This window comes from Pristiophorus japonicus, chromosome 15 (genome assembly GCF_044704955.1).
Source record: "Pristiophorus japonicus isolate sPriJap1 chromosome 15, sPriJap1.hap1, whole genome shotgun sequence".
Classification (NCBI taxonomy): Eukaryota; Metazoa; Chordata; class Chondrichthyes; family Pristiophoridae; genus Pristiophorus; species Pristiophorus japonicus.
This window is the reverse complement of record NC_091991.1, coordinates 165185319-165209593: the sequence shown is the minus strand read 5'-3', so window position 1 is coordinate 165209593 and position 24275 is coordinate 165185319. Positions and strand designations below refer to the sequence as shown.

Genomic DNA, 24275 nt, shown 5'->3' with positions numbered 1-24275 from the left:
CTCTCTGCTTCCTGTCTGCCAACCAGTTCCCTATCCACATCAGTACATTACCTCCAATACTATGTGTTTTGATTTTTCACACCAATCTCTTGTGTGGGACCTTGTCAAAAGCCTTTTGAAAGTCCGAATACACCACATCCACTGGTTCTCCCTTGTCCACTCTACTAGTTACATCCTCAAAAAATTCCAGAAGATTTGTCAAGCATGATTACCCTTTCATAAATCCATGCTGACTTGGACCGATCCTGTCACTGCTTTCCAAATGCGCTGCTATTTCATCTTTAATAATTGATTCCAACATTTTCCCCACTACTGATGTCAGGCTAACTGGTCTATAATTACCCGTTTTCTCTCTCTCCCTCCTTTGTTAAAAAGTGGTGTTAAATTAGCTACCCTCCAGTCCATAGGAACTGATCCAGAGTCGATAGACTGTTGGAAAATGATCACCAATGCATCCACTATTTCTATGGCCACTTCCTTAAGTACTCTGGGATGCAGACTATCAGGCCCCGGGGATTTATCGGCCTTCAATCCCATCAATTTCCCGAACAGTTATAAATATGTCTGTCATAAATATATTCAATGACCCAGCCTCCACAGCTCTCTGAGGCAGCGAATTCCACAGATTTACAATTCTCTGAGAGAAGAAATTCCTCCTCATATCAGTTTTAAAAGGGCAGCCCCTTATTCTAAGATTATGCCCCCTAGTTCTAGTCTCCCCTATCAGTGGAAATATCCTCTCTGCATCCACCTTGTCAAGCCCCCTCAATCTTATATGTTTCGATAAAATCACTTCTCATTCTTCTGAATTTCAATGAGTAGAGGCCCAACCTACTCAACCTTTCCTCATAAGTCAACTCCCTCATCTCCGGAATCAACCTCGTGAACCTTCACTGAACTGCCTCCAAAGCAAGTATGTCCTTTCTTAAATATGGAAACCAAAACTGTATGCAGTATTTCAGGTGTGGCCTCACCAATACCCAGTACAACTGTAGCAAGACTTCCTTACTTTTATACTCCATCCCCTTTGCAATAAAGGCCAAGATTCCATTGCTGTACCTGCATACTAACCATTTGTGTTTCATGCACCAGGACCCCCAGGTCCTGCTGTACTGCAGCACTTTGTAATTTTTCTCCATTTAAATAATAACTTGCTCTTTGATTTTTTTTCTGCCAAAATGCATAACCTCACACTTTCCAACATTATATTCCATCTGCCACATTTTTGCTCACTCACCTAGCCTGTCTATGTCCTTTTGCAGGTTTTTTGTGTCCTCCTCACATATTGCTTTTCCTCCCATCTTTGTATCATCAGCAAACTTGGCTACATTACACTCGTCCAAGTCGTTAATATAGATTGTAAATAGTTGGGGTCCCAGCACTGATCCCTGCGGCACCCCACTAGTTACTGTTTGCCAACCCGAGAATGAACCATTTATCCTGACTCTCTGTTTTCTGTTAGTTAGGCAATCCTCTATCCATGCTAATATATTACCCCCAACTCTGTGAACTTTTATCTTGTGCAGTAACCTTTTATGTGGCACTTTGTCAAATGTCTTTTAGAAGTCCAAATACACCACATCCACTAGTTCCCCTTTATCCACTCTGTTACATCGTCAAAGAATTCCAGCAAATTTGTCAAATATGACTTCCCCTTCATAAATCCATGCTGACTCTGCCTGACTGAATTATGCTTTTCCAAAAGTCCTGCTAATGTTTCTTTAATAATGGACTCCAACATTTTCCCAACCACAAATGTTAGGCTAACTGGTCTATAGTTTCTTACTTTTTGTCTGGCTTCTTTTGTAAATAGGGGCATTACATTTGCAACTTTCCAATCTGCTGGGACCTCACCAGAATCCAGGGAATTTTGGTAAATTACAACCAATGCATCCACAATCCCTGCTGCTACTTCTCTTAAAAACCCAGGATGCAAGCCATCAGGTCCAGGGGATTTATCTGCCTTTAGTCCCATTATCTTACTGAGTACCACCTCCTTAGTGATTGTGATTGTGTTAAGTTCCTCCCCATCTATAGCCCCTTGACTATTCACTGTTGGGATATTTTTAGTGTCCTCTACCGTAAAGTCTGATACAAAATATTTGTTCAGAGTTTCTGCCATCTCCATGTTCACCATTACTAATTCCCCGGTCTTGTCCTCTAAGGGACCAACATTTACTTTGGCCACTCTTTTCCTTTTTATATACCTGTAGAAACTCTTGCTATCTGTTTTTATACTATGTTGTTGGGATGGTGTGCTGTATTAATAAAGAGTTGCAAAGTGTTGCACAGCTTGTGTTCCACCACAGTGCTATAGTGAGAGGTTACTATACTTGCATCATTGTTAGTTTACCAGTTCCTGAGGCAGAAATCAGCACATTGTCCAACGTGTTACACCCAGTTCCTTCCACCTCCAAGTTATTGTCTCCCTCCCTACACGTTGATGCCTCACTGCTACCGAGTCCTTGATCCATGCCTCTATCATCTTGAGACTTAGTTTCTCCTTGCTGGCAGATTCCACAGCGTACAGTCAAGATCATTCAGAATGCCACAACCCACACTAGGTGCTACACTCCCATCATCACGGCTCATGAGTCAGTGATTCCTGGGAATAGGAGTAGGCCATTCGGCCCCTCGAGCCCGTTCCGCCATTCCATTAGATCATGGCTGATCTATATCTGAACTCCATCTATCCGTCTTGGTCTGTAACTCTTAATACCCATGCCCAACAAACACCTATCAAACTCAGTTTTAAAATTTTCATTGTCCCCCAACCTCAACAGTTTTTTGAGGGGAAGAGAGTTCCAGATTTCCACTTCCCTTTTGATCATTTAAACATCCTTGCTCTCACTTTCAAATCTCTCGATAGCCTGCCCCATCCCAACCCAACAACCTCCACCAACCATACATCCCCACAGGCACTGTCCTCTCAGGCACCATTGTATTCCTTTCTTCCTACACCCCGTGGTCTGTCATTACATTCAGTCACTACACCCTCATTCTTTGCAGTTTCCTCCCTAGACATCCACTTTATCATCTCCCTCTCTACTTTCAAAAAGCCTCCTTAAAAAACCCTTCTCTACAAACTGTGCCTTCACCCCACCTCGATCAACTTGATCCAGAACCTCGCCGGATCCACATGGGGAGCAGACGCTCAAACCCTCCATACGGCAGCACTCGCCCTGGTGTACTCTACAGCGGAGTACTGCTCTCCGGCATGGCTATCAAGTCCGCATCTCAAATCCGTTGATGTCCAGCTGAATTCTACTATGAGAATTATCACCGGGACGCTTTTATCGGCACCAACACCTTGGCTCCCCGTGCTGGGAAACATCGCACTGCCACACCTACGCCGCGAATATGCAGTCTCCAGAGAATACAACTGCTACACCAGCAAAGACATGCCGATCCAGGCCGACTTGAACAACCTACCACCAACACGTCTCAAATCTAGGTGGCCATTTTGAACCGTCGCCGAAGCCCTTCAGCGATCTCCCCTCAGCCTTGATGACCGATGTCGAAATGCTTGGAAGAACTGCGACATACGGAATGGATTCCTTATAGAGGACCCCACAGTACAACCTGAAGGATCAAACCTTCCTCACAAACAGTGGACAACCATCAACTGCCTCAGAACTGGTCATAGTCGATGCTGCCACCTTCTCCATAGATGGAAGATTAAAGCAGCCCCATCATGTGACCATGGAGCTCCTAATCAGACCTTGGAGCACATCACTGAGCACTGCCCTCAGAGGAAACTTGCAGGCAGCCTACAAGATATCCACGCTGTTACACCGGAAGCTTTGGCCTGGATATCCAACTTGGATATTGACGTTTAATTTGCTTTGCTACTGCCATACAAAAGAAGAAGACCCCACCACCCAGCCTTTTGTTCCCCTAGCCCTTCAGCTGTGTCCTGGGCCCCGGAAAGTGTCCCTGTGCGCGAGGAGAGCTATAAAAGCACATTGAAACCGCTCCTTTATTTTACAACAAACATTTCCATTTTTCTACCATGACACATCTGGAAAAAAAATCATTTCTGCACAATAATGTTAAGGGTTTGTTTCGTGACTTTAGAATGGCACAGAACATTGTCACAGCTCCTTTCACAATATTGTAAAGGTTCAAATGAATGACAAGCACAATGCAGCCTGCACATACTGACGTGAGCTCGCAGCCAAAACCGGAATGAAAGGGATGGCAAACAAAGGAAATGAAGAGGAATAAAATACGGGGAATATTGTAAACTGACATGCAGGACAGTGCATTAAATTCGTCATTGCATGGGACGGTAGGATTCCGGTACTGTGTCCATGAATCTTCACTGGTTTTCTACCATGGCCACCAGATTGGGAGAGGCGCCTGTCGGGGAAAGGGGGGTGGGTGCGGGGGAGGAGTGGGAGGAGGTAATGGGGCAAGAGGGAAAGAAGAATGGGGGAGGAGGTGGAGTGGCGGGGAGTGGGGAAGAGGAGAGGTAGATGGGAGTGGGGGGGGGGGGGGAGAGGTGAGTGTAATGTATGCACCTGTGAGTATGCTCACCGGTTTGTAGAGCTGTTGCATTGTGAGTGGCTTAGCCAGTCACGTGATGTTCACAAGACTTAATAAAACCCCAGTCAGTTGGGTCTGGGTCCTCCACAATGAGGTACGCAGTTGTGAGCCTAGTGGATGATCTGGTAATGTGTAGTGTGGTTGTTAAACCTTCGTTAATAAACCAACTAGTTCTTAATAGCAATGTGTTGTTTTGAATTCTTAAGCAAAGAACCCATGAAGCAAATACATTACAGTTGCTTTGAGTGAGGGGGTTGGACCAGGGATCATGCTCTTTTAGCTGCTCTTTTGCACCTAGTGGCTACTTAGGAGTAGCACTGGCTGCCTGTAAATTGCTGCCCCACTCACTTGACCAAAGTTTGATGCCTGGCGTGTCACGATCGAAGGGAGGCGGTGAAAATAAAGTGGCGAGGCAAGGTTAATGAATGTTGCACATGACACTCAAACAAATGCCCGAGTTCAGCCTTACCTGTGCAGCCGAAAGCCATAATCCCCACTGCTGCCAGGTTGATGCCATACGCCTGCTGTACTGTAAAAAGCTCCAGCCACACATCGCAGATACTCACAAGCATAAGGGGTCCCAAAGCCAACAGGTAACCTGTCACCAATCAGACAAATGAGACTCAGGTTAACCCACAGTGCAGGCACTGCCATTGCCCCCATTATTATCCTTAATGTTGGTCTACTTTTCTCGCAATGTTTTCTGCTGCAACAACCAAGTAAAGCAATGCATCTGGCTGCTGATATTGAAACTTGGTTGGTTAAATTGAATATACACTGCCAAGACACTTAACCCTTGGTAACTATTCAGATGTCCTGTCCTTGCTCTGCCCCTAACTTCAAAACCTATATTATAGCAACACTTAGAGGGTTTAGTTCAAAACAACAGGGGTCGGAAGGATGGATAAGCAATTTATTTATTGCACTCAAGTATCTACGTTTTGGTGAATTTGATGCTCACCAGTTCAACAAAGGTGAAGGCCAGCGGCTCTGGTCCATGCTCCATACTTGGCAACCTTCATGGACAAGAGGATGCCACAGCCTCCGTGCTTGCTACTCATAAATCTAGCCACTAACAGCGGTCATGTGCAAAATCTTTGCTCTGAAGATAATTTATGCCTAATTAGTTATGCTTTTCTCCATTGTTTTTTAACTGTAACAATGCAATATGTAAATGCACAGCACACGTTTATTCATGAACACTTTTTGCATCTTTGGTTTTGCATTCTCAAGGTTGTTACAAAATGCACTTTCGACAACAGCAGGAACTTGCATTTATATAGTGCCTTTCATGACGTCAGGACATCCCAAAGTCTTTCGCAGCCAATGAAGGACATTTGAAGTGTATTCACTGTTGCAATGTAGGGAAACAGAACAATGACTCGACTTCAGAGGTAAACAATCGATTGTCAAATGCTTCGGCATGTCACAAAAGGCTCTATATTCTTCCCAACTAAATACGTCAGATACTACACTATCAGCTAAAGAGGCACCAAAGTCATTGAAACAATGTTTAAAATGCCTCTCCTCCAATTGCAAAAGTGGCCATATCACACGTTGAAAATTCTTTTGTGTAGGAGCCATTGTCAGTGCAATTCAGGTAGCTTAATCTTTTATTTTATATTCCACAAAGATTGCCTGCAGTCTATGGGAGCCTCGGGTGCTGGGTCACTGTGTTCTCCACCTTACGGAGCTGTGATCCCCAGATGGTGAGCGCTCCACTCCAAAGCAACAGCCACTGTGATCGACAGAGGGAGGACTTGAACCTGCCAGAGACAGGGCAAGGCTGACGTTGGCGTGTGCTTCAGCGGAACTATAAAATTGTAGAATGGTTACAGCACAGATGAACGCCCGTCCTGGCTCTCTGCAAGAGCACTTCAGCTAGTCCCACTCCCCCGCCCTTTCCCCCTCCGTAGCCTGAAAATTTATTTCTTTCAGGTACTTATCCAACTCCCTTTTGAAAGCAGTGATTGAGTCTGCCTCCACCACCCTTTCAGGCCGTGCATCCCAGATCCTAATCACTCGCTGCGTAAAAAAGCTTTTTCCTCATGTCGCCTTTGGTTCTTTTGCCAATCACCTTAAATCTGTGACCTCTGGCTCTCGACCCTTCCGCCAATGGGAACAGTTTCTCTCCATCTACTCTGCCCAGGCTCCTCATGGTTTTAAACACCTCGATCAAATCTCCCATAAGGAGATTTCAAAAGCAATGAGGGAAATGAGAAAAGTGAGGCAAGGGAGAGAGGTCAGCAGATGCAACGAAACAACAGCCGACCTTAACGGTATCTCCCACATCCTCTGCGTGCTCCAAAGTCCTTGCCTGAAGAGCTGATCCAGTCACATCAGGTTTCCAGATCAACTGTCCCAGGTCACAGGAGGAGAAGTGGCCTCCCTTCTAAACGCTAATCCTCTCTGTGCTACTTTAAAATAAATGGGTTACTGACGTTAAACTGCACGAACCGGACCAACTGTGGAACAGCACACGGAGAAATCCCAACGTTGAATTGTATAAACATTTGAGAAAGCAAGAGGCATACAGATGTTCCAGAGGTTTGGTTATTGTGAATCTGAATTGAATCATTTCTACGTAAAAGTTTTTAAAGTTTGCCATAAAACCAGTCCAATCTTTTTGTTTTATATTTCATGTAAAATTTTTAATTTCGGATTCTATATAATTACACCCCTCTCTTTCAGGTTCCCTATATTCTGTCCTTTCAACCATCTTCATCGTCAAGTTCAATATCCACTCTGTTTTCTAGGACAGTACATGCCTGCTGACTGACATCTGTCCTTTCAAGAACAGTGTGGGCGCTGAGCACCTCGAGTCTCGTCGCCGAGAGCATGCCGAAATCAAGCGCAGGCAGCGGAAGGAGCGTGCGGCAAACCAGACTCCCCACCCACCCTTTCCCTTCAACCACTGTGTGTCCCACCTGTGACAGAGACTGCAATTCCCGTATTGGGCTGTTCAGTCACCTGTGAACTCACTTTAGGAGTGGAAGCAAGTCTTCCTCGATTTTGAGGGTCTGCCTATAATGATGATGACCCATCACCCGTATATATTGCAGCACATGTGTGAGCACGTGACATCCCCAATCTCACCGAACAAAGTTCATTCCAGATGCTCACACTGCTGGATCAGCACCTTCAGCACCAACTTCCCCCCCTGACGGGTCAATAGTATTAGTGGCACCATGTTCTGCAGGATGCAACAGGACATTCTAAAACCTGCTATAGCTGCACAGCTTCAGAAAGTACTTCACTGGCTTTAAAGCGCTTTGCGACATCCTGAGGTGCCATATAAATATAAGTCTTTCTTTTCTTTATCTATCTATCCTGTCAAATCCTTTAATCATCTTAAGCACATCAATCACCCTTTAAGCTTCTATATTCAAGCTTAGTCTATGCAACATGTCCTCAGAAATGAACAGTTCTAGCCTCAGTATCACTCTGCTAAAAACTTAACTGATGGAAAACAATAGGTGCTGTAATACAGAGCTCCACCTAGTGGACTACTGTGGTACATTGCTGCAAATGCAATAAAAGGATCATGTGACAAGGTCACCTGACAATTTCCTGTGGAGCCAGCTTGTACGTGTGTGTTTGCGATGTCGTAAAGAATATATCACAGGTGCCAGGCCAAACAATGGCTGTGTTCACGTTGGACATATTGGTCTAATGGAGCCACTCATTCCCAACGTGCAGGTCTCATGGAGCCAGCGGGGATCCCACAATAAACGTGCCGGATTCCCCAAGGCAAGAAGCACAGGGAACAGCGAGTCGGATTGGTCGAGAAACCAAGCAATCGAGCAGCAATGGACGATGACGCTCAGAAGGACCAGAGTGATTACAGTAAAAGCACGTTCTGATTGATCATTGCAAAACAAGGTCACAAAATGGCCGCTGGAAAATTTCAGGCTCTGACTGGGAGGCTTTTTCTGTCAAATATTTTTCTTAGCTTGGAGAAGGCAGCTAGCAGAGGGCTACAAGGCAATGGGCAAGATTTCTGCATCCATCAAATGCTATGACACAGGCAGGGTGCCATGGGGGCAGCCTGCTATTGCTGCATGCAGCGTGTCAGCATTACTGCGATCGATTGGATTTTTCTTGTGCTTTTTCAATGCGCCTCTTTGGCTTGCATCTCCTCTAATTAGATGAGTAAGCGTTTGATGTAGTCATTAAACCCTACCTGCTGTATCTCTAATTACTAAATGGCAATCAATCCAGAGAATTCACCTCTTCACAACTCCAAAAAAACCCCTGAATTTTCAGAAAATCGTTCAGGCTCTCTAAACACATACTATCTGGTTGCCACGGGAATATTTATGCAAATTACATTGGCTCCCGGTCCGGCAACACCTCAATTTTAAAGTTCTCATCCTTGTTTTCAAATCCCACCATGGCCTCTCTCCCTCTCGCTACTCCTTTTAAGACACACCTTAAAATCTACCTTTTTGACCAAGCTTTTGGTCACCTGCCCGAATATCTCCTTGTGTTGCTCGGAGTCAAATTTTGTTTGATAATTGCTCCTGTGAAGCACCTTGAGACATTTTACTACGTTAAAGGCGCTATATAAATGTAAGTTGTTGTTGTTTCCCCTGTTCATTGTAGATTAAAAAGGAAGCTTTACCGGACTAGTACATTCTCACAGACATTTCATTCCTGATCCCTCCAATCGGAAATACCAAGCACCATTCAGCTCCTCTTTAATACACCCAGGAGTAGAGTAAAAGGATGGGGACAGCGGTCAGAGCTTGGAAAGGGGCAAAGACTCACGTCGGGTGGACAAATGGGCGAGTGTCATTTTAGATATCTTGGGGCCCTGCGTAAGTGTGACGGATTGGCCACCCCTCTCCTGACACCAGTGGGTTATCAGGGGTCAGGGTAGGGTCAGCTCGTTCTGATATTGTGGGAGGTGCCACACTAGTGTGTGTGTAGCTTGACTGCTTGCTAGAGATGGAGGGCTGGCGGTGGGGGGGGGGGGGGGGGGGGGGCGGGGGGCGGGGGTGGGGAATGAAAGAAACAACGATAGATTGCTGCACTGAGAGGGCAATCAGGAGCTGGGAGCCATCGGGTTTTTGCCACAGCAGGGAGAGGGGGTAATCATTGACCCGTAATGTCAGGCCTGAATCCAAGAAAGGAAGACTTGCATTTATATAGCACCTTTCACGACCTCCGGACATCTCAAAGCGCTTTACAGCCAATGAAATACTTTTGGAGTGTAGTCACTGTTGATATGTGGGAAACGCGGCAGCCAATTTGCGCACAGCAAGCTCCCACAAACAGCAATGTGATAATGACCAGCTCATCGTTTTTTTGTTATGTTGATTGAGGGATAAACATTGGCCAGGACTCCGGGGATAACTCCCCTGCTCTTCTTCAAAATAGTGCCATGGGATCTTTTACATCCACCTGAGAGAGCAGACGGAGCCTCGGTTTAATGTCTCATCCGAAAGACGGCACCTCCGACAGTGCAGCACTGCACTAGAATGTCAGTCTAGATTTATGTGCTCAAGTCCATGGGACTTGAACCCACAACTTGCTGACTAAGAGGCAAGAGTGCTACCCACCGAGCCACAGCTGACACAGTGGAAGAAACCACGAGGAGAGTTGTTCAGCTGATATTAGCAGCTGGGTTGAAGGGAAGTGGCGACATCATGGAGTCCTTTTCTATCCTGACTGAGAAGGTACACAGCTCCCCCCCACCCCACCGCCACAGTACCTCATCATGCACTAATGGATCTCCCATACTGCTGCTCATAATGAGTCACTGGATACCATGTTAGTTTAGCCTATGTTACACATAGAAACCAAGAGTGGTCAGCAGTAGTAAAGCTAAGCTGGGAATTGGAAAGGATTTAGTGGGGGCTGTGCCCAGAATGTGATGCGAGTGCTGATTTGCTTCTCGATTGTCTCCTGGGACATTTCAGCCAATCAGAAAGAGCGTGACAACATTGTTTTGAGCAACAGACACACTTAAAGTGTGATGTGCTTGACCAAGACTTTTATGATCCAATTACATATATTCTCACATCAGCATCATCATAGGCAGTCATACGAAATCGAGGAAGACTTGCTTCCACTCTAAAAGTGAGTTCTCAGGTGAGTGAACAGCCCAATGCGGGAATTACAGTCTCTGTCACAGGTGGGACAGGCAGTGGTTGAAGGAAAGGGTGGGTGGGGAGTCTGGTTTGTCGCACGCTCCTTCCGCTGCCTGCGCTTGCTTTCTGCATGCTCTCGGCGACGAGATTCGAGGTGCTCGGAGCCCTCACGGATGCTCTTCATTTAGGGCAATCTTTGGCCAGGGATTCCCAGTTACGTATAAATAGATGAATGTCCTAATTTAAGTTCTCTGGAAGAGTTTGCACTGTTGTGTTGTATTACCACACCCCTCACACATGGCCCCATGGAAATTCGGGGCCCTGTTGTCTAGGATTCTGAATGAGAGGGCATCAGGGAATTCGCTTGAGAGAGAAAGAAACATATGCTGTGTACGGTTCATAAGAACATTAGAACATAAGAAATAGGAGCAGGAGTAGGCCATCTGACCTCTCGAGCCTGCTCCACCATTTAATACCATCATGATTGATCTGACCATGGACTCAGCTCCATTTTCCTGCCCGCTCCCCATAACCCTTTATTCCCTTTGTGCTCAAAAATCTGTCCATCTCCACCTTAAATATATTCAATGACTCAGCCTCCACAACTCTCTGAGGCAGCGAATTCCACAGATTTACAACCCTCAGAGAAGAAATTCCTCCTCATCTCAGTTTTAAATGGGCGGCTCTTATTCTGAGACTACGTCCCCTAGTTTTAGTTTCCCACGAGTGGAAATATTCTCTCTGCATCCACCTTGTCGAGCCCCCTCATTATCTTATATGTTTATTTTTCTGAACTCCAATGAGTATAGGCCCAACTTACTCAACCTATCTTCATAAGTCATCTCTGGAATCAACCTGGTGAACCTCTAACAGCCTCCAATGCAGGTATATCCTTCCTTAAATAAGGAGACCAAACCTGTATGCAGTACTCCAGGTGTGGCCTCATTAATACCCTGTACAGTTGTAGCAGGACTTCTCTGCTTTTATACTTCATCCCCCTTGCAATAAAGGCCAACGTTCCATTTGTCTTCCTGATTACTTGCTGTACCTGCATACCAACTTTTTGTGTTTCATGCACAAGGATCCGTAGGTCTCTCTGTACTGCAGCACTTTGCAATTTTTCTCCATTTAAATTATAATTTGTTTTTCTATTTTTTCTGCCAAAGTGGATAACCTCACATTTTTCCACATTAAACTCCATCTGCCAAATTTTCATCCACTCACTTAGCCTGTCTATATCTCTTTGCAGGTTTGTTGTGTCCTCCTCACAATTTGCTCTCCCACCCATCTTTGTATCATCAACAAACTTCGCTACATTACACTCGGTCCCTTCATCCAAATCATTAATATAGACTGTAAATAGTTGAGGACCCAGCACCGATCCCTGCGGCACCCGACTAGTTAATGTTTGCCAACCGGAAAATGACCCATTTTCCTGACTCTCTGTTTTCTGTTAGTTAGCCAATCCTCTATCCATGCTAATATATTACCCCCAACCCCGTGAACTTTTATTTGTGCAGTAACATTTTATGTGGCTCCTTATCAAATGCCTTCTGGAAATCCAAATACACCACATCCATGGTTCCCCCTTATCCACCCTGCTCGTTAAATGTTCAAAGAACTTCAGCAAATTTGTCAAACATGATTTCCCTTTCATAAAACCATGCTGACTCTGCTTGATTGAAATATCCTCTTCCAAATGTCCCGCTACTGCTTCCTTAATAATGGACTTCCGCATTTTCCCAATGACAGATGTTAGGCTAACTGGTCTACAGTTTTCTGCTTTTTGTCTGCCTCCTTTTTTAATTAGGGGTGTTACATTTGCGGTTTTCCAATCTGCTGGGACTGCCCCAGAATCCAGGGAATTTTGGTAGATTACAACCAATGCATCCACTATCTCTGCAGCCACTTCTTTTAAGACCCTAGGATGTAAGCCATCAGGTCCAGGGGACTTGTCCGCCTTTAGTCCTATTATTTTACCGAGTAAAATCGTCATTGGTGATAGTGATTGTATTAAGTTCCTCCCTCCTTATAGCCCCTTGATTATCCCCTATTGGGATGTCTTCTACCATGAAGACCGATACAAAATATTTGTTCAACGTCTCTGCCACTTCCCTGTTCCCCATTATTAATTCCCCAGTCTAATCCCCTAGGGGACTAAAATTTACTTTAGCCACTCTTTTCCTTTTTATGTACTTGTCGAAACTCTTACTATCTGTTTTTATATTTCGTGCTAGTTTACTTTCATAATCTATCTTCCCTCTCTTTATCATTTTTTTAGTCGTTCTTTGTTGGCTTTTAAACATTCCCCAATCCTCTGGCCTCCCACTAGTCTTGGCTACATTGTATGCCCTTGTTTTCAATTTGATACCATCCCTTATTTCCTTAGTTAGCCACGGATGGTTATCCCTTCCCTTACAGTCTTTCCTTCTCATTGGGATATATTTTTGTTGCATACATGAGGGAAAGTTTGCACCCATCTCCTATTCTCTCTTAGGCAGTGCCCCAGAGTCGAGGATAACGTGCTTCCACACCAAAATGAGTTCTAAGGTGACCGATGAGAGCAATGTGGGCCAGGTCACATTTTAAAGGATGGAAGATGCCTGTGCGTGAATTCTTTTAATGTAGGGTGGCCGTTGCACACCAGCTGCCACACGGGCTTGACAGAGGAAGGTCTTGGTCCAATGGCAAGGGGATCCAAGACGATTGGAAACCAGGCTCTGCTGCATGGGCCTAGCACACACACATATTCCTACTGACCTCTTCCTTCCCTCCCTCAGGTTTTCAGAGATTCCATCTGCATCTGAGTTCTCCAATCTACTCAACACCTTTACTCACACTGCCCAGCTTCAGCAAAGCACACCGACTGACCATTTAACAGCAACTTCATTGTCTCGGCTCAATGCAGCTTATAATTGTGTGCACTCCCATGTAAGGTATTGGAAGCGGCTGAACACCTAGCAAGCATCATGCTCAGTGGCCCCAGTCTGTCGCCGCGACGCCCGTTGGGCCTGCTGCACTTACCAACAGTGATGCGGGTGTGCAGGCTGAGGAGCTCCATCAAGGCATTGTTTAAGATCACAGCAATCAGAGCAACGATGATGTACGTGAGACTGATGTCAAACACAATGGATGTCCCTGCACGAAAGCAAACATACAGCAGCTGTAAATCCTCTCATCGTGCAGCTGCCCGACAAATCAGAAAGCAATCCCGTTTCTTTCGTGTCGTTGGTGCAACATGGAATCTGAGAACGATTGCAATCCTTTTTATGCTTGGTCACTCTTCTTCCAGAGGTTGATATTTCTGGAAGGTAGTTTGTGTGTGTGTGTGATGGGGTGGGGGATAGTGGCGGAGTGGGGTGCTGGGGTGTGGTAGTGGGGGGGGGGGGGGGGGATTAGGGGGTGAGGGGTGAGGAGGGTGGGGGTTGGTGTATAAGGGGGTGCAGTGTGGTGGTGGGGGGGGTGGGGGTGCATGGGTAGCAGGGTGGGGTGTGGTCGGGAGTTGGGGGTGATGGGGTAGGGGGAGTTGGGGGGATTAGGGGGTGAGGGGCAAGGGGTGTGGGGATTAGGGGGTGAGGGGTGGTGGGGTAGGGGAGTTGGGGGGATTAGGGCATGAGGGGTGGGGGGTGAGGTTTAGGGGGTGAGGGGTGGGAGTGTGGGGATTAGGGGGTGAGGATTGGGGGTGTGTGGTGATTAGGGGGTGAGGGGTGGTGGGGGTGTGTGGGTGGGGGTTGTGGGGTTGGGTGGGTAGCGGGGTGAGGGTGCATGGGTAGCTGGGTGGGGTGTGGTCGGGAGTTGGGGGTGATGGGGTAGGGGGAGTTGGGGGGATTAGGTGGTGAGGGGTAAGGGGTGTGGGGATTAGGGGATGAGGGGTGGTAGGGTAGGGGAGTTGGGGGGATTAGGGCATGAGGGGTGGGGGGTGTGGTTTAGGAGGTGAGGGGTGGGAGTGTGGGGATTAGGGGGTGAGGATTGGGGGTGTGTGGTGATTAGGGGGTGAGGGGTGGTGGGGGTGTGTGGGTGGGGGTTGTGGGGTTGGGTGGGTAGCGGGGTGAGGTGTGGTCGGGGGTTGGGGGTGATGGGGTAGGGGGAGTTGGGGGGATTAGGTGGTGAGGGGTAAGGGGTGTGGGGATTAGGGGATGAGGGGTGGTAGGGTAGGGAGTTGGGGGGATTAGGGCATGAGGGGTGGGGGGTGAGGTTTAGGGGGTGAGGGGTGGGAGTGTGGGGATTAGGGGGTGAGGATTGGGGGTGTGTGGTGATTAGGGGGTGAGGGGTGGTGGGGGTGTGTGGGTGGGGGTTGTGGGGTTGGGTGGGTAGCGGGGTGAGGTGTGGTCGGGGGTTGGGGGTGATGGGGTAGGGGGGTTGGGGGGATTAGGGCGTGAGGGGTGGGGGGTGGAGTTGAGGGGGTGAGGGGTGGGGGGGGTGGGGATTAGGGGGTGAGGGGTTGTGGTGGTGTGTGGATGGGGGTTGTGAGGATGGATGGGTAGCGGGGTGAGGTTTTGTCGAGGGTTGGGGGGATTAGGGCGTGAGGGGTGGTGGGGGGGAGGAGAGAGATGCCAAAGGAGAGAGAAATGCAAAAGGTAGAAAGGAAGAGGAAGGCAGAGAGGTGAATGAGAAAGAGAGTTAAAGAAAGAGAAAGACTAAAAAATGTGTGAAAGAGAAAGATACAAGGAGAGAGGAGAAAAAGATGGAGAGAGAAAAGTGAAAAAGGTGTTGAGTATAAAGACAGAATTTGAAAGAATCACAGCACCAAATACAATGCTGATCTGATGAATTAACCAATACTGTAAACACAAGATTTTCGGATTGAGGAACCACACACAGCAGGAGAGCCATGGGCTGTGGTGCACGATTGCCTGACACACACAGCGCTGAGACAGGCCTCCTGCCTGTCCCTTCATCCCCAACATCATGAAAAACAAAATGTCAATTTATGACACGGTTATGGGCATCTTTTGTTAAAACAAATTGTTTTAAGGTGAGTTGGAGTGGTTTAACAGTCCTCACTTTTTCTTTTATACATCTGTATTTCTGTGGGACTGCAGCAGATTTTCGAATCTTGCCCCGAAATTGTGTTTTTGCGTCAGCAGCAATATAGTTTGAGCTGGCACCAGAGCACAGCCCCATCCAATCACAGCCACTTTGCCAGCAAGGCTCACTGGGACAGAGGTCAGTAGCGGGAATCCGAGCGGATGTCCGTCCCCCCCCCCCCCCGCCACCCCCACGGAGCTGAGGCTGATGGATGTGCCCTGGTTGAGATGAGCTAAGAGCACAGACTGGCGATCCAACTTTCCTGCTCTGGGTAACGTGGTGTTACCCGAGGCGGAGGCTTTACCCATCGGCCAAGACGCTCTGGTCACTTTACTGTCTCACGTGCTTGTGCGCCATCCCTCTCCCAGTTGCTCACAAGCACCGCACCTGGGTATTTTTGGTGTAGGTAGTCCACGTCTGTGATGAAGCTGTTGTAAGGCAGTAGGAATCCAACTCCAGCCAGAAGCATCGCAAAGTAGATGCCATGGTAACTGTCCTTGGGCTGTGACTCATCGTCTGCATCGTAAAGACATTAAAGAAAAAAGCAATTAAGACCCAATTGTGAATGGCTTCCAAAGCAAATTCTTTTCTTTAAAAACCTTGCCTCAAGGTGGCAGCCACATCCTGCTTGTTCTCCAAGCCATGCTTGGGGTGGGAGGACGCAGACGTGTGCCCGTAACTCCCCGCACTGGGACTGGACAATCCAGGCCATGTGGTCACGGGCAAGGGCCATGTTGAGCTCAGGCACCAGCTTATCACACAGAGGACACACACACACAACCATTCTCACAGCCAGAGATAGAGTTGGATTGGCAGCGGTTTGGTAGCCTACTATATCCCCGCCGCACCGCTACATCAAGCGACTCAGCTCAGACCCAGGATCAACCAGGCACTGTCCCGATCCGTGTGGCCCAGCTCCACAGCCAGTGGCACAGTCACCCATGGAGCCAGCAGCGGTGACTGGGGTTGAGTGTGAAATTATTTTTGTTAGTTAGCGCTAATTCCACATTCTAAGCAGGAAGGTGAGCAGGGAGCACGTCCCGGAACACATGCTGAACACAGTTTGTGAGTTTCAGTCCACCCGGGCACAACAATAGGAAAGGTGCTCAGGCGGAATACAGTGACGTGCGCCCCCAAGCACCTCTCCCCCCCTTAGCCCCACAATTCCCCCTGAGTCCCACTCCCCGAGCCCCACTCCCTGAGCCCCACTCCGTGAGCATCACTCCCTGAGTCCTACTCCCTGAACCCCACTTCCTGAGCCTCACTCCCTCAGCCCCACTCCCTCAGCCCCACTCCCCCCGGAACACCACTCCCCACGGTGAGTGCCCGACCATCCCTAATAGCGCTTGGGAAATTTCCTTAATGCTTCCGCTCAGTGAACCGGGAGGGAAGATTCCCTGTTTGCAGCAAAAATCATAAATGTGGTGTTTCCTGTCACAGTCCCTCCAGATGTGAGCCTGTGCTTTAAGACCCACTCACCAGGGAGTGAGTCCCCTCTGTGATATGCACCGTCACTGCCCGATGGTGTCCCCCCCCTCCCCCTCCAGCAGCATGATAGAGCATAAACCTCCACACGGCAAACATCTGGGTGAAACATCTGTGGCCCGATGGCAGCCAGCCAAGGTGGGTGTAGCAGGCAGCATGGAATCCCTTTGTGGGCCCCGCACAAGACCCAGACAAATGTCCGTGAACATAAGAGGGGAGCCGTGGACAAACCAATGCCTCCTAACGTGTAACAGCGCAGAATGCTCCAACCCTACAAGGGCCACCAGCGGACGTGGTACCCCCTGACCCAGTGACACCCAGGGACCGTCACCAAATTGTCCCAAACAGCACATTGTTTCCAGAATGTACCCAACACACTGACCAATTGGTCTGTCACTGTTGTACCGTGACCTGCGTGTGCTGGTTTCTTTAAATCAAGGGAAACCATTACAAAAACCGCACATATATGAAATAATGCGGAGAGATTGACTTTAGAAGTAGATTCCGACCTTTCTGCCCAGGTCTAACGGAATAATGCAACTTTATTGACTGACAGCTGAGAGAGGTGTCAGACATCTCACTGCTGGAGAACCAAGGCTGATGTCCATCAAACAGAGGGGTAACAAAAGGATTCGTCAGTCTCATTGATAGCGGGGACTCACATCAATAATTCAGAAAGTTCAGCGAGAAGCGGAGGGTAGAATGCGCTGAATGGAACGATCACAGTGGAGCGGCAGGGCTCCTTTCTCAGGATGGCCTTTAGATAAAGTGTCAACGTTTTGTAGACGGAGCATTTCATCCATATCTTGGCCAGGCTGCACCGTGCCTACCAACTGATAGGAAGGGAAAAGTGGCCCTGTAATATCATCCGGTGCCTTGATGCGCCGGCGGCTCAGTAGGTGAACGCACCATGTGGTGTGACAACACGCACACATATCAGACGGTCCCAGGAATGATCCCCGATCTGCGTTGAGTCAGGGGACTTCCTGGGTCCGAAGCTGGGCTCAGTGGGGGGGAAGAGACAGGCAGTGACCTCCACTGCTAAGTGCACAGGAATACAAGAGGGACTCAGCTGTCATACAGTTTGTCCTGCTGGAGCACCTGCAAGAATATCCATACGATGTTCACATGACTTTTATTTCTAACAAAAACAGAACAGTAGACAGAACTGGTTTAAATCGCGTTCTCGTAAAGCCTGTCTTTTTCGCTCTCAATGTGGCTGATATAATTGGAGAAGGATGCATTTCAGGACCGAGGATATTGCACTGTAAAAACAGGCACAAATAAATATTGAGTTTGAAGAGCTATTAAGTTTGAAACACTTGGAAGGTGGGGATTTGCGTAGCGCCCCGTTTGGGGGCAGGTAACAGCCGCGAGGCAGGATTTCCCTCGCCAGGCGGAGGTCCCATTCCGCGAACTAAACCCGGTAACCGCCCCCGAGAGTAAGTGGAGCACAAAATAACGCTCTGTGGGGTGGGGGCGGAGCGGAGCAGGGAAGAGCGAGCGCTGCGCGGTGGGAGGAGTAGGCAAAAGCCCCGCCCCCTCATTAAAGGGGAGGGCCAAGCTGCCGACTCTGCGGGGGAGGAGCGGGTTCCGACCTGGACCACCAGGGAGCGGGGTTGGGGTGGTATCAGCCCGGCGCACAAGCGGAGTGCCGGGGCTGGAAGATCGCGGCGTGGACCCCGCCATTCAATTTCCAGCAGGCCATTAAAGTCTATTTTGAAATGCCCCGCCCCCGAGCTGCCGACAGCCCGGTACGCGCCCGGTGAAGCTTTTGCTGGCATCGCCGGACGCACCTTCACGGGGCGCTGACGAATTTTCGCTCCAGGGCGAAAACGGGTCACTGCGCACGGTGATGGCGTCGTCAGCGGAGCGGGTCGTTATCGGTTACCGCCGCCGCTAAACTCCCGGGGAAGTTCGCGGGAGTCGTTAGCGGTGCCACGCCCGGGCGAAAAGTCGTTTGAGCCCCGTTAACGGGAGGCGCAAACACCCTGAATTTCTCCCCCTTTTAAAACACAGGCTTTTTGGAAAATAGTTCTTTTGTTACCTCTCTGTTTGATGGACATCAGCCCTGGCTCCCCAGCGGGGCAGTATCTGACACCTCTCTCAGCGGTCAGTTGATAACGCTGCGTTATTCCGTTAGACCCGGGCAGAAAGGTTGGAATCTACTTCTAAAGTCAAGCTATCGGCACTATTTTATATGTGTGTTTTTCCCTCTTTCTCTTGCACTACAGCAGGAGGGTAGTGAAAGGAGATTGCTGCAACATAAAAGGCAATATGTTGCTGTAGAGCATGCACCAAAGGCTGTTTACAATAAAGCTATGGCTCGGGGAAAGCAATGATAGGAAGTCACAGTATGGTGTGAAAAGGCACAAGGCCCTCATCTGTGTTTGGCAATCTGTCGAATAACTGGGTGGTCATAGAACATCAGATAGTGTTGCATCCAGCAGGAAGCAGGCTGTAAAGTAAATGGTATAAGAGATTCAATGTTTTTAATTAGTTAGAAAGAAAGACCATTTTGCTACCTTCAAGACCCTGTGATGTGAATAGGTTGGAGAAACCATTTTCATGGGTCCTCGTTAAAACTACGCGTGTGAGTAATTACTGTGTAAGACTGATCTGCGCTACTCTGTGTGTGTGTTTAAAATGAATGTACTGTTAATAATAAAATAAGTGATTATGAGTCACTGCTGTCAAGAAACTGGCGAATCCTTTTGTTACCCCTCTGTTTGATGGACAGCAGCCCTGGTTCTCCAGCAGTGAGGTGTCTGACACCTCTCTCAGCAATCAGTCAATAACACTGCGTTATTCCGTTAGACCTGGGCAGAAAAGTTGGAATCTACTTCGTACATATACACACATACACATACACATACATACACATATATATATATACACACGCATATATACACACAATCACACACATATACACACAATCTCACACTCACACACATACATGCATACACAAATACACACACACATATACACATGCACACACATTCATATACACACGCACACACATACACATATACACTCACATACATACACACACATACACATCCATACAGACACATGCACATATATACACACACATACACATCCATACAGACACATGCACATATACACACACACATATACACACACACATATACATATACGTGGTGGCTGGTGTGCAACGGCCATCACACGTTAAAAAAATCCACGCACAGGCATCTTCCACCCTTGAGGATGTAGTTCGGGTTCTTCATTCGAAACACCTGTAAACTTATCCTTTTTTTTGGCGTGGAAGCAAGTCATCCTCCTTTCGAGGGACTGCCTATGATGATGATACACACACACACACACACAAAATGGGGTATCACCTGCTTCATTGGTTATGGACATCCCACTGCCCTGCCTCTGCCTCTCTTTGACCTGAGTCTCTTCCTCTTCCAGTGGGTAGCCATCGAAGCTGAAGTTCATCACCACGTTCCCTTCTGGTGTCTGGCTTGGCGTGCCACTCCTGAAGCTCTCCGTACCCAGGGTTGCCATCCTCGACCTTCTTCACCAGAAAGGCAAAACTTTCTATTTTCAACACAAAACCAAAAAACATTCCTTTCGGTCATGATTTCAACTTAAAAAAAAACAACTGCTACTTTGTTGGCACAAGCACATTGGGGAAGTTACTGAGGGGGTGGTCTGGTCCGGAGGGGAGCAGAATGGGGGGCGGGGGGGGCGACAACCAAGGCACTGAAACCTGCTGGGTGTGGTGGCCTACTCATTTTCAGGCCTTTCTGTCGTCCTACTTTACAGATCCAAAGGAAATTGGCTGCGAGTAAATCGGTGCTTCTGCAGGCCGAATATTAAACTCGCACTGAGAAATAAAAATCAGATTTAATCAGGAATTCACAGTTAATGAAAAAACATACAGTGCGCTCAATGGGGCAGAGGGCTGTGGCTGGGAGTCTGTCTTCTTTCCATAGGAAGGGGGAACCTGCTGGATGTGGCGTGCGTCATTCTACTCGTTCAAGATGAATAGTGGAGAGGCAGGAATTACAGAGAAACGACAACACAGAAACAGGACGCTGGGCCCAACCAGTCCGTGTTAGTGTTTATCCTCCACATGATCAATCGTCCTGATTCCATGTGACCAGCATGTGCCCATATCCCGTTAGCCCACTGTTAAGTCCTGACCCTAATGTACAGACTTACACAAGACACATGCTGAAGTCAAGGTCACTCAGGACCTGCACCTTTAATTCCAGCTCTCCCAGTGCTGCACTTGCCTGAGACCTCCCTTTATATACCTCAGTGGGATAGGTATGGAGTGTCTCCTGCAAGTGCACCCCTGGTGGTAAGGTATGCTTATTGTTACAGGTCATATCCAGTTACAGTCATGTATAGCATGGTAAGATATAGTTATATACAGTAATGTGAGATGCATGACACCCACAACTTTTCATCCGCCTATTTATCCTATTCTTAAATGTTGAAATATGCCGGGAATTTCCCCAGGTCTTCCCCCACGCTCCCGCATAATTCACCCCCCCCAATGCTCCCCAAACCCTCACCCCCCACCCTCCTGGCTCCCAGCATCCCCCCACGCTCCTCACATCCCCCAACGCTACCCGCACCCTCTTCCCCCACGTTCACCGCACTCTCCCCCCCCACGCTCCCCAGTCCCCCCACGCTCCCCACCCCCCACGCTCCCCGCATCACCCCCCCCAATGCTCCCCGCATCCTCCCCCCTCCCCCACGCTCCACACGCCCCCCGCGGTTCCACCACCGTAACTAGGCATCAGCCGTGGCTCAGTTGGGAAGCACTCTTGTTTCCGAGCCAGGAGATTGTGGCTTCAAGCCCCACTCCAGAAACTTCAGCACCTAATCCAGGCTGACACTCCCAGTGCAGTGCTGAGGGAGCGCTGCACTGTCGGAGGTGCCGTCTTGTGGATGAGATGTTAATCTGAGGTCCTTCTGCCCTCTTGGGATGTAAAAGATCCCACGGCAATATTTCGAAGAAGAGCAGGGGAGTTCTCCCCTGTGTCCTCCTGGCCAATATTTATCACCCAAACAACACCTAACGCAGATGATTTAGTCATTATCTCATCGCTGTTTGTGGGAGCTTGCTGTGCACAAATGGGCTGCCACGCGCCCCACATTGCAACAGTGACTACACTTCAAAAATTCTTCATTGGCTGTAAAGCCATTGGCATCCTGGGTTGGTGAAAGGCGCTATAGAAATGCAAGTTCTTTGTTTAAGTTCGGAGGAACCCATTTATCCATGTGGAAAGGTGAAAGCCAAAGATACGGAAGCAGAGCGGGAGGTCCTGAGGAAATCCGTGGCCTCACAACCCGCTAAGTTTTATCTTAATGTCAAAATTCTGTTGAAGGCAAGGTTAGCGTTTTAGGGCTCCCGCTAAATTTGGGGAATTAATCCTTCCAGAGGAGGAGTAGGGTTGCCGACCCTCCCGGATTGTCCAGGAGTCTCTCGGAATGGAAGGTTAATCTCCCGGGTGCTGCCGTTCGACAGCACCTCCCAAACCCGCGACCTCCACCACCTAGAAGAACAAGGGCAGCAGGCGCATGGGAACACCATCACCTCCAATTCTCCTCCAAGTCCACACACCATCCTGACTTGGAAATATATCGCCGTTCCTTCATCGTCACTGGGTCAAAATCCTGGAACTCCCTCCCTAACAGCACTGTGGGAGTACCTTCACCACACGGACTGCAGCGGTTCAAGAAGGAGGCTCACCTTCTCAAGGGCACTTAGGCAATGAGCAATAAATGCTGGCCTTGCCCAGCTCCCGAGAATGGGAGATAAGTAAAGCTTTGTGCCCGTGGTCTGTGCCTGCATACTTCCTTCCCAGTCTGCATAAAGCAAGCAAGAAGCAAATACAAGCTGTTTAAAGAGGGAACGGCATGTTTGAGTACAATGAAGTTGAACTGAAGTGTAGCTAAGCGTATGATTCTCGGGGCGAGGAGGGCAAATTGACCCTTTTATAGCCCAGTTAGCGTATCCGGGGGCACTAATGGGGTGCAATGATGGTTTCGCCCGAGGAAGGGGGGCACTAGCCGGGGAAATTACCCCGAAGGTTTAGGGGTGCTGTCCCGGCAGCATCACGCCCCGCGATTAGTGCCCCGGGCCAGCGAGCAACCGGCGATGATGTCACGGCTGTGCGCGCTGACCCCTCACCGCCCCCCGTGGGTGGGGAAATTACCCCGGCGGCGGATGTCGGCCTGCCTCGCGGCTCTGTAAGGGGGGTGGTGGTCTCTATGAGGGGGTCAGGTTCCCTTCTGACCAACTTGAGCGGTTGGAATCGTTCCCACTCCCTTGGGTTCTGTACTCTGGATTTATTTGGGGGGTGTGACAAAAGTGCAGAGGACACTGGTTTGATGCAAAGAACTTTGTTTTTATAACAGTCAAGGTAATATAGGCTTATTACTCGAGTAAGAAAATACAAGGCCAAACTTACAATCACTCTAATAAAGGACAGTACAAGGAAAGGTACAAGGTCAAACTTAAAATCACAAATCACTCTAATAAAGAACCATGCACTACACATTCAAAGGGGGGGTCACAGTAAATTATACCTCCCACCTCCCAATACCTAATTCTAGCTAGGTTAGACTCCAGGGCACGCAGGGACTATGCTTACCAACCCTTTTGATAGTTAACGGTACATCACGGTTGTTTTTCCCTTGATACCACGTAGACTGTGGTCGGTTGCTGCTGTGTTGGTGATGTTCATCCTTCCTTCAGGACTTCGAGGCTGGAGAAGTGAGTTTACAACTGATGTGTTTGTTTCTCTCCTTGTCTTGATGACACAGCGTAGTGTGGTACTAGTCTGTCAGTCAAAGTGTCATCTGACTGTAGCCTTGTAGCTACCTAGCAACCACCTCTAACCTCTGTTGAAAACAGGGGTCAGTTATACAATTTCAGTGTTCTAATCTTGCCGCCAAATCTATTCAAAATCCTTTGTATAATTTTGTCGGGCTTGGTTCTTCTTTGTAATATTTTGTCGGGCTGGTTAAAAGTTGATATGTCCTGGGTGGGTTGATGTTCGAAAACTGTTTCCTGATGGAAATATTAGTTTGGTGATTGCAATGTCCTTTTTTGTGCTTAGTCTTTCACATACA

General features: G+C 48.2%; 1 protein-coding gene across 1 annotated transcript in view; it reads right to left on the bottom strand.

The window, feature by feature from the left end:
- The window catches only part of LOC139280515 (equilibrative nucleoside transporter 4-like), a 56180-nt gene extending 35493 nt beyond the window's left edge, over positions 1-20687 (bottom strand). Inside the window, exons 1-4 of the mRNA XM_070899996.1 lie at positions 20519-20687; positions 16059-16187; positions 13668-13781; positions 5018-5146 (exon numbers count right to left, since the gene is read on the bottom strand). Of these exons, the coding sequence (XP_070756097.1) occupies positions 5018-5146; positions 13668-13781; positions 16059-16187; positions 20519-20687 (541 nt within the window). The remainder of the gene's footprint in view (positions 1-5017; positions 5147-13667; positions 13782-16058; positions 16188-20518) is intronic.
- Between the last annotated feature and the right edge of the window lie 3588 nt (positions 20688-24275).